At 38.7% G+C, this 18820-nt stretch overlaps 8 protein-coding genes across 8 annotated transcripts; 3 read left to right on the top strand and 5 right to left on the bottom strand.

Moving 5' to 3' along the window:
* Positions 1–82: 82 nt before the first annotated feature.
* On the bottom strand, positions 83–3748 carry GDE1 (glycerophosphocholine phosphodiesterase; the record flags this gene model as incomplete). Its single annotated transcript, XM_033913766.1, has 1 exon — positions 83–3748. One exon carries the CDS (start codon positions 3746–3748, stop codon positions 83–85), a length of 3666 nt encoding a protein of 1221 aa, XP_033769657.1.
* A 516-nt stretch (positions 3749–4264) lies between these two features.
* CQD1 (Cqd1p) lies at positions 4265–6395 on the bottom strand (the record flags this gene model as incomplete). The annotated part of the gene is made up of 2 exons (XM_033913767.1): positions 4265–4445; positions 4603–6395. 2 exons carry the CDS (start codon positions 6393–6395, stop codon positions 4265–4267), a joined length of 1974 nt encoding a protein of 657 aa, XP_033769658.1.
* Positions 6396–7440: 1045 nt separating this feature from the next.
* On the top strand, positions 7441–7947 carry SPAR_P01620 (uncharacterized protein; the record flags this gene model as incomplete). The annotated part of the gene is made up of 1 exon (XM_033913768.1): positions 7441–7947. One exon carries the CDS (start codon positions 7441–7443, stop codon positions 7945–7947), a length of 507 nt encoding a protein of 168 aa, XP_033769659.1.
* A 169-nt stretch (positions 7948–8116) lies between these two features.
* Positions 8117–8863, top strand: DPC25 (Dpc25p; the record flags this gene model as incomplete). Its single annotated transcript, XM_033913769.1, has 1 exon — positions 8117–8863. One exon carries the CDS (start codon positions 8117–8119, stop codon positions 8861–8863), a length of 747 nt encoding a protein of 248 aa, XP_033769660.1.
* Positions 8864–9187: 324 nt separating this feature from the next.
* Positions 9188–11269, bottom strand: SSE1 (adenyl-nucleotide exchange factor SSE1; the record flags this gene model as incomplete). Its single annotated transcript, XM_033913770.1, has 1 exon — positions 9188–11269. The coding sequence occupies one exon, from the start codon at positions 11267–11269 to the stop codon at positions 9188–9190; it is 2082 nt and encodes a 693-aa protein (XP_033769661.1).
* A 585-nt stretch (positions 11270–11854) lies between these two features.
* On the bottom strand, positions 11855–14383 carry SYH1 (Syh1p; the record flags this gene model as incomplete). The annotated part of the gene is made up of 1 exon (XM_033913771.1): positions 11855–14383. The coding sequence occupies one exon, from the start codon at positions 14381–14383 to the stop codon at positions 11855–11857; it is 2529 nt and encodes an 842-aa protein (XP_033769662.1).
* Positions 14384–14669: 286 nt separating this feature from the next.
* On the top strand, positions 14670–16646 carry MSD1 (aspartate--tRNA ligase MSD1; the record flags this gene model as incomplete). The annotated part of the gene is made up of 1 exon (XM_033913772.1): positions 14670–16646. The coding sequence occupies one exon, from the start codon at positions 14670–14672 to the stop codon at positions 16644–16646; it is 1977 nt and encodes a 658-aa protein (XP_033769663.1).
* Positions 16647–16969: 323 nt separating this feature from the next.
* Positions 16970–18376, bottom strand: FMP30 (N-acetylphosphatidylethanolamine-hydrolyzing phospholipase D; the record flags this gene model as incomplete). The annotated part of the gene is made up of 1 exon (XM_033913773.1): positions 16970–18376. The coding sequence occupies one exon, from the start codon at positions 18374–18376 to the stop codon at positions 16970–16972; it is 1407 nt and encodes a 468-aa protein (XP_033769664.1).
* Between the last annotated feature and the right edge of the window lie 444 nt (positions 18377–18820).

The following is an 18820-nucleotide window of genomic DNA, read 5'->3' on the forward strand; positions in this document are numbered from 1 at the left end:
TTTATTTTAGTTAAGCACATGCATACATAAAATTACGAATAAAAATAAATGAAAAAAAAAAACTACTATATTCCGTTACTTTTCATATTTTTTTGGTTAACCCACGTCTAATTGCCAATACACTATCTACGATAACGGCATCTACACCTGCTTCAATTTGAATACTGGCATTTTCCGGGTCATTGTTGTCCACGCCGTAAGTGACACATACCAGCCCATTTGACTTAACCACTTGTACCAACCGTGGCGCCTTTAAAATAGGTGCTGCAGCTGATACAATACCCAATAAATTCCACTTCTTAGCAAATCTTATACCGTTTTGCAACGATGACGCTCTCAAATCAGCCATCTGCTCACTTCCACCTTCCGTCAGAAACAATATTGGAATTACCGGTTGCTTTAACGAAAGCATGATGCAAATATCAGGATGAAATGACGAGAAAATAATATCCCTACCATTTGCATGATCAAAAACTACTTTTAGTACAGTGTCCACCCAATGGTTCATTTCCATCATTATTTGCCCCAACTCCTCCTCTTCGGCTTCGTCAAGCATTGGAAATTTACATTCTATGTTAAACCCAACATTGGCCGGGATTTTCTTGAATAGTTCTTTCAAGGTAACAAATGACGAAGCTATTGAATGTCCCCTAGCATTCCCCTTGAAATTGTTCTTCTTAAACGTCTTGGTTAGCCTCATTCGATTGTTAGACCAATGAAAATTGTTAGACCTCCCCTCTGGGTCAACGTCATGTAGATCCCAGGCTTTCCTTAATGTACTGACGTCAGAATCATCTACCGAGCGCCCTCTATATTTTTGTAATGCTGTCTCCTCCCCATTTATATGGCGGGATGGGTGACCTGCTCCGCGTTGGATGTGCTCTTTATTGGCATTGTTCAAATCTAAAAACTGCTCCAGCGTCAATTCATGCATGGGGATATCAACACCTGTTTCAGCTACTAGGAAATCATGATAAACTACTGGTACGTTATCCTTCGTCAACTGAACATCAAACTCTACATACGATGCTCCCAATGAAGCTGCCATGATGAAAGACTCGACTGTGTTCTCTCCAAGTTGCAACGATTTATTAGGGTTATTTTTACCCAGGCCTCTATGTCCTATAACACGCGTGGACACTAGAGACTTCCAGTACGTTTCTGTCCTTTCCGAGGGCAGTTCTGGATGTTCGAATGGCGTTATGATAATATATTCAAATTTCAATGTCCCAAGTATCTCCAGCGTATGATTAGCAATGATAGGGACCGTCACACTACCATTCAATATGCTTCTATTGACTCCCACTGAACTGTATGACTTATTTAACATTGAAACTCCTCTCCCCATTACGTGGTTATTAATATTTTTTTGGCAGGATATTTTATTATGAGGATCCAACGAACGTGTTCCATATGTTGGCACGATATCAAAATATAATGTGTGTGAATAATCAACTTTGAAAGGTACCTTGAAGTCTACTGCATCTACATTATCCTCCAATGGTAAATCTAGAATTACAGACGACCTATCAATTGAATCAGTGCATGAAACTACTAGTGATAAAGCACAATCTGTTTCCAAGCCAACAACATTTGCCAGTGCTTCTTGGCTCAACGAAATTGAAGGGCTTTTGTTTCTTGTATCGTTGCTTCCTAATGTTATTAATATCAGTGATTCATTATTATCCAAGAATCTATGTCCATATGACTTTATTGGTCCAGCAAGTTTTCCCAAGGATCCTTTATTAACCCCGTTTCCATTTTCATTTTTATCATCTAATTCACTGGTATTAATCTCGTTTGATGATTCTTTCTCCTCGCTACCACTGTTTAACTGTGAATGGGGATGTGTGACCAATTCGTCTTTGATTTGAACCATATCAGCAATGTGTAAATGACCACGTAATACAGCGTGCTCCATCGGTGTCCATCCACCTTCGTCCTCAATATCAAAGTTTGCATTGTTGGCTATTAAGAGTTTTACAATGTTCGTAAACCCCTCAGCTGCTGCAACGAAGATAGCTGTCCAGCCAAAAAGTTTTTCCCTTATTTCAAGGTTTGCTCCATTGTACAATAAACACACAGCAGCCTCGAAGAAATTCAATCTACAAGCAAGATAAAGCGGTGTTTCGTGTAATTCATTGTCTTGATGATTCATATCAAATCTTTTCGAAGATAAAAGAACGTTTAAAAGGGGATAGTTATTCCACTCAGTGGCCAAATGTAACAAACTCGAACTTTTTAACTTTACATTCGGATCGAAAGATTGCAATAAAACTTCTGTAGTTTTAGGATGGGCACCCAACACACACAAATGTAAAGGTGTCAACGATTCTGCATCTCCGAACGTGGAAACGTCATCAATAGGGACTTCATTCCAGATATTCCATTCCTTCATTAGCTTGATAATCAATGCCGTAATTTCAGATAAGCCGTACTGGCAAGAATAATGCAAGGGCGTTCTCTTGTAATTATCATGCTGAAAAAGGCACGGTCTCAAATGAACCGGTAATTCGTTCAAAATATAAGAGAGTATACAGGCCGAGCTTTTTTCCTCCTCTGCAATACTGTCTGATTCTACTGGAGCGGATAGTGTCGTATGCAGGGCCCTCAAATTTGTCACGATTTCGCCCTTACCATTGGTGTATTTAAAAGGTTGTGACTTCCTTTTTCTTCCTGAAACCTCTTGTTTTCCGATTAACTTGCCAATTGCAATAATATGATGATGGAAAAAATTTCTTCTATTGATATCTTCCGAATCATTTAGAGACGGAATAATCTTTAAGATAGCATTAATGCATACCAACGATTTAGACATCGCTGCCTTGTTCAAAACATTAATCATAACTCTCGTTGGAATCAGAGATAATTCCGAATATAGATTTGTCAGTTCTCTAATTAACCCTTTACTATCATCTTCCTCTATAAAAAAGCAAATTATCCTGAAGAATTCTGAATTATCACTAGCATTTGCACTAGGAGAGGTACTTCTCATCACCTTCTCGTAAGAATTTATCCTGAAAGTCACTTGTTCCCAGATGGTTTTGAGTAAACTCAAATCTCTGGTAATGAGAGAATCATCAGCAAATTGTAACGGCAAAATTCTAGTTTCCATGGTTGACGTTTGCTGATGGGTACCGACCTTTTTGTCCAGTTTCTTTAAGATCTTACCAAAAGCTCTCTTATTTAATTCTGCATACCACTTTAAATTTCTAAATTGCTTTCTTAACTCAGCCAAGATGGACTGGATTTCAATCAAGTCGTCTTTATGATAAGGTACACGGTTGACTTGACTCTTTCCCTTTAAAAGCATATTCATCTCCCTCGTATCCTTTGTGAGTAAGGTTTGTGCTATCGCATCTTCTTTGTTGGCATCAACCGCTAAAGTTGATTTTATCTCATTGAATTGATTGGACGAAAGCAATCTTTCGAATCTTTTCTTATATTCTGCAAACTGGGAATTGTAAAATGTGTCAACTTTCTCTATATCCCTGTCGATTGCAAAAAAAAATGACCCGAGTAACTTTTGGATTTTTGGAGAGTCCAAATAATTTTGAGCACTGTTGGACGAGTCTCTCATTTTTGTCGGCGGCCTGCTTTCATCGTATCTATTCTTGTTATGTGCCCTGTATATGTCTTCTTGAAGTATTGTAATTTCCTTAATCATTTTCTTTAATGACTTGTAGCCAACATATTGGCTTGACCACTCTGGAATCCGATGATTGGCAAAGGTTTTTCCGAACTTCATGATTTATATTATTTGATTATATAAAAATGTTACAGCTTTGATATCTTGCCACCTTAGTTAGGACTAATGGCAATTTTTGTGTTATTTAGTGGGGGCTCCCTTTTTATTTGATTTTTAAGTTTTTGTTGCGTTTCTTTATTGCTTAATAGTACACTAATGGCAAAAGTTCAGCTCTTTATTGATCTCAGTTTGTAAGACAGTTATTTGTTTTTTATTTCTATCAGACAACGCTCTCTTTCGATGTATTGTACTCGTTCTAAAAATAAATCTCTTATTCCCTTGGCGATATTTAAAGAGTATGGCGAAGTTTTTTATTGAAAGAGTACAAAAAGTTGGTAATGACCACACTGGCCTACTTTCAAGCTGGAACAACCGCGATATTTTTATCTGTCATTTAAATAGGCTCAGTCGTTTTTTCTGGAGAGTTATTATTTTTGAGATAGCGTGTGTAACATTACTCCACTTACGAACACGTGGAAATTTGCAATTATAAAAGGTGCATAAAAAGAAAGAATATTAATAATTAGGACACAGCTGGTCAGTCCTGACAAGATCATATATTTGTTTCATCGAGAGATGCATTAATTGACGCACTTCTAAACCAACCCATATCTTGAGCATTGATAATGTGCTTGCATCTTTCAAGAGACTTTTGGCTTCCCGCTTAAACCCAAATTCACGTAATATAGGCAGCGAACTGTTTACGAAGAGAAGTTACAAAGGAGTGAGTATTTTTGTTAGTAAAACGATTTCTTTAGTAGCAATCAATAACCAAAAAAATAGGTAAAAGAAAAGGGGTTTTGAAAAATAAATATTATTCTTCAAAACCATTAATCAATGCATAAAATACGAACCTTTCAAATAAGTCCAAGTTTGGATCTAATTGGCGTCCAATACCTTCCAAAAGTAAAATAGCAACTACCACAGAAACAAAATCAGATTCCATTCTAACATGATGGGACCGTACCATACTTAGCATTTGGTCGAGCAAATCACCAATTGAGACAGTTCCCAGTGTAAATGTTCTTTGTTTAACTTTATCCACTAGCTTTTCAACTTTGAAAGCAAATACTTCCTTATCAATGGCTGTTTCTGGAGTCCTTGACCTTTCAATCATCAACTCACCAGCCCTATAACCATCAAATCGAGCCAATGCATTAAATAGCGCTATGAAATTTATTCTGTTTTTTTCATTCAGTTCTGTAATTATTCCTGTATCGATGAAACATATTTGAGGAGTGTAATTAGTCAAGACGGACTTTAGTTCTCCAACAAAGTCCTGATCTCGGTTTTCCTCTATTTTCCTCCTTAAGGCGTGCGTTATCCTGAACGATTCAAGTTCGGAGGATATGATGTTTGTGCCGTATTTGTTCGTCTTGACAAATCTGATTATAACATTGCCGGGATGCAGATCAGCATGAACAAAATCATCAAGAATCAACATTTGTAGAAACGCGTCAACGAAAGGATCGCTGACCTTCTTACAAAGTTCAACATCGTCAATTTGCTTTTTCGTAGATAAAAACTTTTCCATGGAGAGGCCATATACATGCTCTTCGAACATAACATCCCTATTTGATAAGGGAAGAAACGGTTTTGGAAACTTCACCTGAATAGAATTTTTGAAATTTTCATTGAATCTTTCTAAGTTCAACGCTTCGATTCTTAGATCCAACTGAATATTCATTAATATGGAAAATTGATTGACTTCGCTGGGTAAGGACAGCCATTCCATAGTCGGAATCCAATTTATTGTGTCAGCAAAAAATTTCATTATTTTCAAATCTCTCCGGATCTGAGATCTTACATTTGGATGCAAAATCTTGATTGCACACCAGCGATTTCCATCCTTTCCGATTTGTATATTATCATATTTATCAATGTACTTCTGAGATAATTCACCCACGTAAACTTGTGCGATGGACCCAACTCCGATTGGTGTACGATTAAATTCATCAAAAGCATCTTCAATCTTGTCAACCTTCAAAGCTTGGGAAAGCTTTTTTAGGGTAAAGCTTAGAGAGTGTGCTGACACGTTACTATGCAATTTACCTAATTCATGACACAAGGCGTGAGAGAATATATCGGTTCTCGACCCTGCCCATTGTCCGAGTTTAATGAAACTAGGACCAGCCAATTCCAATGCTTTACGCAGCAGTTGGCACCAAATTAATGAACCTCGAGTTTCAGTTATATTGGTATCCGTAACTCTAAATTTATGACCGAACCATGATATGGGGTACAACAGCAGAAGGGGTAAAAAAATGGCAGAAATCTCTAAAAACCTTAAAATGGTGCATACAGGTTCGACAACATTATCGTTGAAACCGAACCAAAGAATCCTTAGACATCTTATTAGTTTATTGGGTGATTCAATGATCTTTGTCGACCTGAAGGATATGAGCTTTTCCTGCAATTCGTTTTCGGAAGAAACGTAGAGGCCCATTTCGAAAGTGTCACCTTTGGGATCCGGTTTTAGGGAGTCATTGTATATCAAACGATATTGTTTTGAAACTGAATTATGGGTCAAATAAAAAGCGATTGATGTAGGTATTATTAGCTGTCTTATAGATATTTTATGCAAATGCCGTGTGGACTGGCTATAGTATCGCCAAGAGTTTCTATAAGTGAATTTTAAAAACGACATTGGCCCAGGTGGTGTTGATATTCTTTATCTCTATTTTGTGAGAGGTTGATATTGATGAGTCGGTAAAGGAAGTAATATATAATATTTTCTATAACGTCAAAGATCTTTACTTTTTTTTTAAATGAGTGGGAGGGCATTATTTCCCCTCATATATTCGGGGTTATTTATTTTTCGTTGCTTATAGGCAAAACCATCGATGCACACTTGATAATTAAACACTTCAAGCTCATAGAATTGGTAGGTCTCTCAACCTATGATCTATAAAAGTTTTCTACGTACAAGAAGTTAGAAATAGGTCTTGCAGATGTAATTCCATCTTGAACGAATCTATTCTTGTGAGCAATGGCAGTTAACCAACCCAAGCCTTCGGCGGCACTTTCTCTCTTAATTCGACTTGACGTCTCAACTGAGAAGTTCCGTTTCTTTATGTTAATCGAATCCAACTTCTTATATATTTTGGAAACAGTTGGAATACATGGTTGGTTTCGTTTGTTGTTAAAGATTAATCATGCTGTGACTTTCAACTTTTCCTTCGAAGTACGGAGTGCAGTTCCTTATATTCCAGTGATATACGATACTTACCGTAGAATCAACAACAAATGTCACAGAAGTAGCGTTGGTATAATAACAACACCGGTACAGTTCCATACTCCTGTGGCCGCAAGATCCCAAACACCACTTTCAGCTTCTTATAATTCAAGGTCTCTGCATCAAATTCAATTGTAGGCTTTGTTGGAACAACCAGTTCTATTTAGACAATACAAGATCGTGATTTTTCTCAGCAACTGTCCAATCTGAAATCATGTTCCTTAATTGCATTTATGCTCTCCATCATCCTTCTGATATGCTACAAATAATATTTTCCATTCCTACTGATCTTGTGGAATTCCACTAGCTGTCCTGCTCTGCGATATACGCAGGTTGAAGTTCAGTATCGACTGTGATTGTCAATTCAACCTTGATAACAATGATGGAAGTCATCGCTTCGTCGCAATTAAAAAAAAAATCTTTGAGATGAGCACTAATTGGAAAGAAAATAACGTCGATGAAGGAATTGTCTGATAGAGGGAAAGCAACAAAAATGGTGGAAGAAAACTACAGTACAGGTTTTAGGAAGCCCCACGGAGAAAAGGACCAATCAGTGACTAAGCCAATCTCTTTAGATAGTAGAACAGGTGAAGTGATTGTCAGAAAATCGACGGGGAAGACCAAAATACGTAAAGGTCAAACAGAAGAAGAGTATAAACAGCAGTTGCGGCACTACTTCAAAGTGGAAGAAGGCCCTGTGCGGACAAAGGTCGGATGGATGGATGAAGTGGATCTTTTGGCAGAGATCCGGGACGGCAAGTACGACATCTCCAATAAGCACCAACGACAAGTACTTAGTGGTTTCTGTCATCGTCTGTTTTACCGACGTAAGTACGAGGATTGCCTGAACCTCAGCACCTACTTGCTGGGGCTCTTCGAACCGTTCAACGTGAAGAATAAAATGAAAAGGGAGCTTGAAGAGTTAGAATATATGATCGAACAGTGTCGTGGACATACATTATAAGCCCGAATCAGTTACTCAAATTTGAAAAAGATATGTTCCCCCCCCCGACATGGCCGAGCTCATTTACATAAATAGCATAAATTAGACATAAATCATAATACATAACTTTTACAGTTATTAGAGTGTGTATGAAGGCGTCATTAGATAGAGACGTGATTCAAAGCAGAAAATGATAAGAAGTCATGGATGGACATTACTCAACAGATTTTATCCAGTGCGGAGCTTCACAAGATACTCTAAGATAGATATGACTTTTGAAGGAAACACTCAAGATATCTCTACTTCTATCGAAGAGAGAATGTCCACTGTGTTCGGAGGACGGCTAAAGGGTGAGCCACCAAGATCTACAAGTAGAGTGCTAAGTGGTGGAATGAAGAAAATAGCAGGTGTACAAGTGCCTGCAAAACCGCAAGAACCTGATAACTGTTGCATGTCAGGCTGTGTAAACTGTGTCTGGGAGATATATAGTGAGGATCTGAGAGACTGGAAACATAGAAGGAAAGAGGCTGCGGAAAAGATTGCAGGGACTGAGGAGAGGTGGCCTAAAGACTGGAATCCACCTTTGGGATTGTTACATATGGAAAACGTCCCGATGGAGTTACGTGAAAAGAAGCTGGAAATCGATAGTAGGAAAGCAGAACAACCTCATGATTTATCCACTATCAAAAGTTTGTTTCCTAGGAGGAAGGGGCCCCTGCCCAAAAGTGTCTTGGCAGCCAAGAGGAAAAATATTGCTTTGAGACACAAACATGAACAAGAGGAGGGGGCAGACCAAACAGTCGATGAATTAGATGCTGATGAAGGCTGGGAAGATATTCCTGTTTACGTCAAAGCATTTGCCGAGTTTGAATCAAAGAAAAGATTACAAAAGATTCGCCGACAAGAAGAGCTAAAAAAAAGAACAGCTTTAGTTTGAGTCGAACATATATTGCCCAAATTCTATGTACATTTTCTTCGTCTAATTTGATCTTGGCTGAAATCTATGAATGAAGGATCATAAGCATGCATGCGTTTCACTTAGAAAGTTTAAGAGGTTAATGCGTGGATACGCGTTGGCATGCCCCATTCATGCATGAACATATTCATAAATATACACATATTCATAAAAATTTTCAGTTATATTATATTATAATCTTTTATTAACTATACAGAAACGATATTAAAAAAATGTATCCAAAGTGAGTTAAAAAAATCGAAAAGAGAAAAAAGATCCTTTTCTAATTACTTCGCTGTATCAACATTAGTCCATGTCGACATCACCTTCGGTATCCTTCTTTTCCTCCTTCTTTTCAGCTTCTGCCTTCCTTTGAGCAGCCAACTTTTCAGCCATAGCAGCCATTTGGGAAGCTTCTTGCTTAGATCTTATAGCTTGCTTCTTTTCTTCCTCCTTGGCCAAGTATCTACCTCTAATAATGTTACCTAGAGAAGCCAATTCTTCGTATTTGGCAATGTACTTAGCTTTAATGGAATCGAAACCTTCGTCATATAACCACTCTTCAGCTTTGTTTAACATACCTTGCAATTTGGTCTTTTCAGCATCGGAAGCAAATGGAGCATACTCCTCTTCCAACTTACCACGTAATGTGTAAATATACTCTTCAAGAGTGTTCTTACGGTCTTCAGTCTCAGCAACTAGCTTATCTTGGGCAAGCATTTCATTTTCTTTTTCAATTAATTCATTCAACTTTTTGGCGTCTAGGGCAAAGGTGTGTGCAACGATGGTCAAGTCATCCTTTTTTACAGTCTTAGTGACCTTCTTAAATTCTTGTTCAGCATCTTCTGGAGCATCTTCTGGTAATGGAATAGGTTCTTCAACTTCAATATCTTCGATGGTGTAGGCCTCTTCAATTGTGTGTAGACCAGATGGGTCGCATCTCAACTTTAACTTAACAGGAACAGAGTCTTGGCCTTCTGGTAATTGAACACCAGTGATTTCCCAGTTGGCGATGTGTTCTTGAGTGTTTGGTGGTAACTGTGTGATGTCGGTATAGCTAGCAGCCATTGAAAAGTCACCAGTACGGTTCAAAGTAATCAATTTGGTAGATGGGAAGGTTGAGCCTGCTGGGAAGACTTCCATGTGGTCTTCGTCCTCAACTTGTTTATCCCAAGAGTAAGAAACAGAGTAAGGATGGATATCCTCAAACTTGAATGGTCTAACTCTTAGAGTTGGAGAGTGGATGGCACAAATGAAGGCGGCACCCTTAGCAATGGCTTCATCTTGATTCAAAGTGGTAGACAATGGCTTGCCGAAAGCTTCAGAAATAGATTGCTTCAAAGTTGGGATACGAGTAGTACCACCAATAATTTCGACAAAATCGACTTCATCAGCAGTTAATTTGGCTTGAGCAAGAGCTTTAGTAACTGGTTCAGTAACGCGCTCCAACAATGGCTTAACCAATTCTTCCAATTCCTCACGGGATAATTGGGAGGAAACATCAACATCGTTCATGACGGATTCAACAGAGAATGGTGCATTGGTATTAGCGGACAAAACTTTCTTCAACTTTTCAGCAGCAGTCAAAATTCTGTTGTAGGCCTTTGGATTTTCTCTTATGTCAATCTTGTACTTAGTCTTGAACTCATCAGCGAAGTGTTCGGTAATAGCCAAATCGAAGTCTCTACCACCGAAATGCTTGTCACATGCAGTACCTAAGACCTTCAATTGACCCTTCTTGAAAGCCATGATAGAACATGTGTAAGAAGAGTGACCAATATCAACGAAAGCAACAATTCTTGGCTTTTCTTCACCTTCAGGCAAATCAGTCTTAAAAATACCATAAGAAACACCGGCAGCAGTAACGTCGTTGACGATTCTAACAGGATTCAAACCGGCAATTCTAGCAGCATCAGCAATGTTGTAACGTTGTTCTTCGGTGTACCAAGGTGAGACGGCGATACAAACATCGGTGATATTGGCTTTAGTATCTTGCTTGACGGTGTCCTTGACTTTGTCGATGAACATGGCAGCTAATTGAGTAGCGGAAAAAACATGTTTTTCACCAGCAAATCTGACTTCAGCACCAGTCTTCTTGTCGTCTAATTCAACCAACTTAGAGGTGAAATGCTTAGATTCTTGGTCGAAATCTGGATGGTTGTAATCCAAACCAATAATTCTTTTCAAATTGGCGACAGTGTTCTTGATATTGGAAGTCTGTTTGTTCTTACCAGTTTCACCCAAGTATCTGTTCTTTGGACCGAAACCAACAACAGATGGGGTAGAACGGTTGGAGACTTCGTTAACGACAATGTCAATACCTCTGTTTCTAGCAACAGCCAAGACAGAGTTGTTGTTACCTAAATCTAAACCGAATGGAGTACTCATCTTTCAAAAGAATGTTTTTTGTCTATGTACTTTTTGCTTGTGGCTATCGAGAGTAAAAATAAGAATCAGAACGAACCGAATTATAAGATGAAGATTCAAGATAGAAGCAGTTTAAAACGGACAGTAACTTTTATCACGAAGGTTATATTAACAAGTAGTGCTCTTTGGAAAAGGAATCTTCTAGAAGCATCTTCGTTAAATTTTTTTCATCGCCTTTGAAAAAAAAATGAAAAAAACGAAAAGAAATACACGTAACAAATGATTATGCGCTCAACCGACAGAACAGCTGACGTCTTCTTTAAAAGACCATCCACACCGATGATTAAGTGACTAAATGATACGTCTGCAACTTGCAAACGTGATTAAATTTCTCTATCTCACGTTAATTAAACTTTCCGTGAGCTCCATAAGCCACAGATAGTATTGTAGGCGTAAACACATAAATGTGGCGTTCATGGTATATATTAGTTATCAAGGCATTTAGTTTCTATTAATTATACAAATAGATCGGAGATTATACTAGTTTATACATTGAGCAGAAGATATACACACATAGTAAACAAACACTATGGAACAAAAAGGCTTCTAAAATCGTTTTCCTTTCTTTTTACCAACAACTTGAAATTCCCAGTCTTCAGAACTTCCTTCAGGCATGGCTAATACTTCGCTCCAGCTTAAGGGGTCGTTAATTTTTTCTTCACATTCAGAACGTTTCTTGATGAAATCAGTGGCAAATCTTCTACCGTCCATTGTCGAACTGTAGGAGTATATGGTATCGGCAATAATTTCCTTGGATTCAGAACCTGGGGGCAAGCTAAATAGCATTTCTAAAACATTATCAGTTTGAACGCCCGTATTTAATTTTAGTTGAGACCGACACCATTTTAAGAATTCCTGACGCTTGGAAACAGAAGCATTACCGGGATAAGCAGGAATGCGAGATGCTTTAACTTGGCGTGCCTTAAGAGTCGGAATACTAGTAGATGAACCAATTTGTTTACTCTTATCATTCACTTTGACTTTTGTTGTAGCAGGTAACCCCCCAGAAGAACGCAGTCTGTCAGGACTGATATATGACTTTGGTTGATTCACAGCAGCAGCGGTGGTAGAGGTCGCATTAGTAGTGCTCTTGGAAGAAACTGTCGTCCATGCATTAATTGTATTTGAAGAGTTCAATGTTGAAGATGGAGAAGGTGTTCTTGAAATAAAATCATCGAGTGAAGAAGCACGGTTGAATTTCTTAGTTTTCTTTTGGACTTGTTCCCATAGCTTTTTCTGCTCTTCAATAAAAGTAGAATTTAATTTGACATCACCATTATTGGTCTTGTTGATTTTAGACTGACCGTTAATATTGCTATTGTCCTTCATCAATTCTTCTTTAATGCCAATCTTGACCGGCTGCTGTGGTTTTATACCCCAGGCAGAACCGGTTTGAGCTTTCTGAGTTTGCGTCGAACCTAATATTTCTTTTTGTAGTTTTAATGCTTGCTCGCGGTCTAACTGAGTACGGTTAGGTTTTTTTTCTTTCTTGAAGGAGTTCTCCTTCTTCAAGTCTTCAAGAGCAGAAGAAATTTGATTATAAACGGTACCCTCAGGTTGCTTATTAGCCCAAGGTGCTAAATTAGTGGTTGCAGAAGTTGCTGTGTTTTCAGCAGGCGATGAGGCGTCTGCGTCTCCAGTTAAAATTTGATTTAGCAATTCTTTTTGCTTTTCTTTCTCTAACTTTCCCTCTTCCTTCTTCTTCTTCTTTAATTTTTCTTCTTCCTTTTTCTGCTTCTGCTTCAGTTTCTTTTCCTTCTTTAGTTTACGTTGTTCTTCTCTCCTTTTTTTTTCTTCTTCTTGTCTTTGTTGCTCTTCCAGTAATTTTTGAGCCATCAATTCTGCTTTTGCGAACCTTTTCTGTTCTTCAGAAGTCATTTGCAGCGTATCTTTACTTTTCAGCTCCTTAGAATTCGATAGAACATCCTTCCCATCTTCCTCTTCAACCTTTGGTTGAACCTCATCCAATACATTCTGATTTTCCTCAGCACCTCGAGATTCCTCATCCTGCTCAGTAGGAACACTTACTATGGGCTCTTCTTCATTGGTTATATTGGAAGAAGCTTCTTGTTTGTCTGGGGAAGTTGCTTCTTTGTGTGAAGGAGTTTTCCCTTCATTTAAAGGTGCCCTTTGATCAGGTCTGGTAGGAGTTGTGGATATAGGCGCAGTATATGTAGAAATTTTTGGGATGTGATCTACCTTCGTGATATGGCGGCCGTTAACTGGAACCCAAACCTGAGTTTCATGATAGTAACTTCCGTCTTCAAACTTAAGATCGAGGATTTCTTCATACGTAAAATCATCGCTATGCACATTAGCAGCAGGTTTCAAATTCCTTGACTCAACTGTTTGCTTTTCTGATGCGGTTGGTGTAACGAGCGGAACAGCATTCAAGGCTCTAATCACAATGAAATCGAAGGCGACAAAAGGGTCCTGATAATTATTAACCAGGGTAGTTAATTCACCTAGTCTAATGAATCGATCATTCACACCAAATGGCTCAGGAGACGTCGCTAATCTACAAATCTGCAAAGTTGGAGTAAAATATCCCCCTTGATACCACTGTGACATATTATTGGTACCAAAAGGCCCCTGGATGTTACTATTAGAGTCAATATACTTCCATTGAGATTCTATCCCTGGTGGTGGGGCTTGATTGCCAACGTTGGGGGCAAGTCCCGTAGGATTGTAAAGATAAGAAGCTACATTTGGCAATGTGCTCGACGGTTCATTGGCGATGGAAGGGCTGCTGGCGCTCACGTGCATGTTAGATGCTGCACTGAATGCACTGTTATTTACCTGATTGGCAGGTATTTGTAGCGTGGATCCAGTAATTTCAGCGTCATATGCATTGATGGGAATAGTACCGCCCTCATTGATCACATTGCTCGCTGGTACAAATGGAGATGGCACTCTTTGGACGCCAATAGAATCCATAATAGAGGAGGATCTTTGTAAAAGAGCTGCATTATTCATCGTTGGAGTATTGCTATTTGATAATGCAGTTGTATCTGAGTTCGCGTCTGCAAGCTTAACACTGTGAAGATCAAACGCTAAGGAGTTGATAGGATTCATCACTTACTGCCACTGCTAATCTTGGGTAAGTCGTGGAAAAAAAGAACTATCTCATGCGTCCATGGTGAATGAAATATTTTGTTTTCTTTTTCCTGCTTCCAAAGTTTGGTAAATGAAATTCCAGAAACCTACTGCCGTACCAGAGTACAATAATAAGGTGAAAATGGGAGCAGGATGTAATAGGTGGTATTGAACGCTTCATTTATCTATGATTCATAGCTTGTTCACAGTGTGAGCCAGCTCAGTGCATGTTTTTTAAGAAGATCAAACACCATAAACTTTGACCATGTTGGTCCGTTCCAGGGTGTGTTTGCAGACAATCGCTAGAGGGTTGGTAGACTTTCCAGAAGCTTATGCTATTAGGAAAAAATTTCTCTTCAGGAAAGATACCTCGACCATCAAACAGCTGAAAGGGCTACCCAGTGGCCAAAAAATAGTGCTCAATGGGTGGATAGAGCAGAAGCCAAAAAGAATAGGGAAAAATCTGATCTTCGGACTCTTAAGGGACTGCAACGGTGACATTATCCAGTTAGTCGATAGCAAATCGTTGCTGAAAGGCTTTACTTTAGAGGATGTGATTCAGGCCGAAGGTGTACTCTCTTTGAAGAGGAAGCTGTCAAATGAGGATGCAGATGAGTACGAAGTGCAATTGGAAGATATTATTGTGTTAAATGCTTCCAATAAAAAACCTGCGCAAATGCAGGATTTCAAATTGTCAGCCATATACCCACCTGAGTTCCGCTATTTACAACTGAGAAATCACAAATATCAAGAGTTTTTAAAGAAGAGGTCCTCTATCTCTAAGGAGATAAGAAATTCCTTTAATAATTTGAACTTTACGGAGGTTGAAACGCCAATGTTATTTAAAGCTACCCCAGAAGGCGCAAGAGAGTTTTTAGTTCCAACAAGGATAAAGAGATCTGATGGTAAACCATCATTTTATGCTCTAGACCAGAGCCCTCAACAATACAAACAACTTCTAATGGCTGGTGGCATCAACAAATATTATCAAATGGCAAGGTGCTTCAGAGATGAAGACTTGAGAGCGGACAGGCAGCCTGAGTTCACACAGGTTGATATGGAAATGGCCTTTGCTGATTCTGAAGATGTCATGAAAGTCATTGAAAAAACCGTTTCTGAAGTATGGAGTAAATTCTCCAAAAAGCAAGGTTTATTGACTTTAGACGGTAACGGTACATTAGTGCCTGCAAAAAAAGAAGATGGCACGGTATCTGTCTTCCGTATGACTTATGAACAAGCAATGTCTCTATACGGTATTGACAAACCGGACCTGAGAGCGCCAGATTTGAAGATTATCAATCTAGGCGAGTTCAATGCCTTTAGTCATTTGAACAAAAAGTTCCCCGTTTTCGAAGTAATGATTTTAAGAAACGCTTTTTCAAATATGAAAGAGTACAAAGAACGATGGTCGTTTCTGACAAATAACAATAATTACAACTACAGAGTCCCAATAGTGCTGCCAATTGAAAATGACGAACAAGCCCAAACAAGTTGGTTTGAAAATTTTCATGCAATTGCCACTTTTGAAAACCCACATCTAATAACCAAGTTTCTGAAATTAAAAAAAGGTGATATTGTATGCGGTTGTACAAGAGAACCAAACCATTCCATTTTTGAAAATCCCACTCCTCTGGGAAGATTGAGACAGTTGGTCTTGCAAAGTGAGCATGGGAAAAATCTTTATCATAATGTCAATAAGGATGTTGCTTCATGGATTGTTGATTTCCCGTTATTTTCTCCCGTTATAATTGAAAACAAGCCTGGTCAAAAAGAAAAGTTTGCATATCCGGAGTATGAAAAGGATAGACTATGTTCCACGCATCATCCTTTTACTATGGTGAAACTTAACGACTACGAAAAATTAGAGGAGACGCCAGAAAAGTGCTTGGGTCAGCATTATGACCTTGTAGTTAACGGTGTGGAGCTTGGTGGGGGCTCAACAAGAGTCCACGATCCAAGATTGCAAGACTATATTTTCGAGAATATTCTCAAGATAGATAATGCATATGAACTATTTGGTCATTTACTGAACGCTTTCGATATGGGTACACCACCACACGCTGGATTTGCTATTGGTTTTGATCGGATGTGCGCCATGATCTGTGGGACTGAGAGTATAAGGGATGTAATTGCCTTCCCGAAAAGTATTACTGGAGCAGATTTAGTTGTCAAGAGCCCAAGTGTGGTACCTGAAAGGGTTCTGGAACCTTATAATATCAAATATAGCAATTCAAAAAAGTGAGGGAAAGTTAACGTTACCTGGAAATGAGATAATTTCGGTGTGACTGTAGTATGTAGGTTTTTCTTGTAAATATTATGCCTATATTGTTTATATTGTGTATGAAGGGATGAAACAACAAAAGATATTCATTACTTGAGTTTATGGTTTTCTCAACAGTAATTGTAATTTTTTATAATATTGTGCTGTATATGAAGCAAATGCTCATAAAAATTACAAAATCATTAAATCATAAGATATTCAGTAAGCGAATTCTTCAAAGTCCAAGTTCACCGTAACTTGTCGCTATTTACAGGGAAGCCACAGTACGAATATTAGTGCTCGAACTATTTGAAGCATTCTGTCTTGCCTAATTCGGGACAGTAGCAACGGTCCTTGAATCCACCCCATTCAGCCAGCATTTCTAATTTTTCCTTTGGTTCTAAGAAATATTCTCCGCTTAGAACAAAGGTTCCCCAATGAACGCCTAATACATTTCGAGCTTCTAAATCTTTCATTATCTTGAGAACCTCTTGAGGATTAATATGCCGTGGTTTTTGGTGCCACTCAGGGCAATACTGCCCACATGGAAGCAGCGCTAATTTGCAACCTTTGCCAAAACGTTCTTTAATTCTTACGAATAAATCTTTCACATATCCAGTGTCACCAGCATGGAAAAGTATAGGATTACCGTGATGAGTTAATAAAAAAGAGCACCATAAAGATTTGTTTGTATCTAAGAGCGATCGCCCAGACCAATGCATGGCAGGGGTGGCTGATATATGGTATATCTCGTTGTTTTTCTTTACTTGCAAAGTCTCCCACCAAGATAATTCCAGCACATTATCACAGCCGTTACTTGTCATATACGATTTCATTCCTTTAGGCACTATCCATAAGGGAGAGTCTTCGCCGCTCCAGTATTCCAAGCTTTCTGAGTCCAAGTGATCGGGGTGATTATGGGATACAAGGATGATATCTGGTTTGGGCACCTCTGTAATTTGAGATGGCATCTGAGTGATCCTTTTAGGACCCAATGTCTTATGAATTAGATAGTCACTGAACAAAGGATCAGTCAGTATCCTCAATCCGTTATAAACCGTGTAATTACAAGACTGGCCCAGCCATGTGTTATAGACCGGGCATTCTGATCCTTCATTTTCTTCTACGGCGGTCGGTATGTGCGATTCTTCTAATACTTTGCATTCCAACGGCCATGCTGTCTCCTCCGCGGGGTCAACATTCACTAAGTCAGGGCCCCATGTGGGCTTGTGGATGGGCATTAATTTATTCATTTGATGTACATCAGGCGGAATACCTCCCCTATTTCTTTCAAATAATTCGAACACTCTATTCGCGAAGAATTCAAAAACGGTCTGAATTCTATATTCTTCGAATGGGTTTTCAAATCTACCCAAAACTTCCAAAGGACTGTATTTTAACAAGGACCCCTTATAAGTGACCTCGTTACTCTTATCCTCTAACCTTTGACACATTTCATTTCTTAAATCGATCTGCTTCACTGTAGCTAAGGACACATAAAACGCATATCCTGTATAGGGTACCAAAACTGACAGCAGAAGTATACGTGCGTATTTTCTCGAGCATTTTTGTATAGGGCGTGGCTTTTGGGAAACATGTCTTTTGAACGAGGATAACGATGTTTGCGGTCTAAACAGTTTTGATTCTCGTGGAAGTGCTAGCCTCCTATGGAGAAGGAGTCTCATTTGAACATGAAGGGTAACAAAATTCATTTGCAGTACAGACAGGCATGCAGTCCCTCAGTAATTTGATCACTGCACTTTTCCACTATCTTCACACTACCGTTTTTTGTTAAGCATCAGTAATGATGAATCTTCGGGAACTGCTTAACGACAGTAAAGAAAAAAAAGAAAAAAAGAATTAGTATGTGTTGAAAATATTCAAAAAATAAACGCATAAGAGAACCCCCACTAAAAGGTCTATTCACTTTTTACAAAAAGACGGACAAATGTTTCATGATAACATGCTTCATTATACGACCACGGGTTCTCATATAATCTTGGTATATATCGAGCGGAAAAGACTCAAGTAACCGCTACGGCAATTTGGAGTTTAGCTTATTATTCTCGCCCATTTGATTTATAATTTAATTTTTCCTGAACCTTAAAAACTTCGAGCAACGATTGAGGAGGACATCAGTATCATAGTTCACTGCG

Source organism: Saccharomyces paradoxus, chromosome XVI (genome assembly GCF_002079055.1).
Source record: "Saccharomyces paradoxus chromosome XVI, complete sequence".
Taxonomy (NCBI): domain Eukaryota; kingdom Fungi; phylum Ascomycota; class Saccharomycetes; order Saccharomycetales; family Saccharomycetaceae; genus Saccharomyces; species Saccharomyces paradoxus.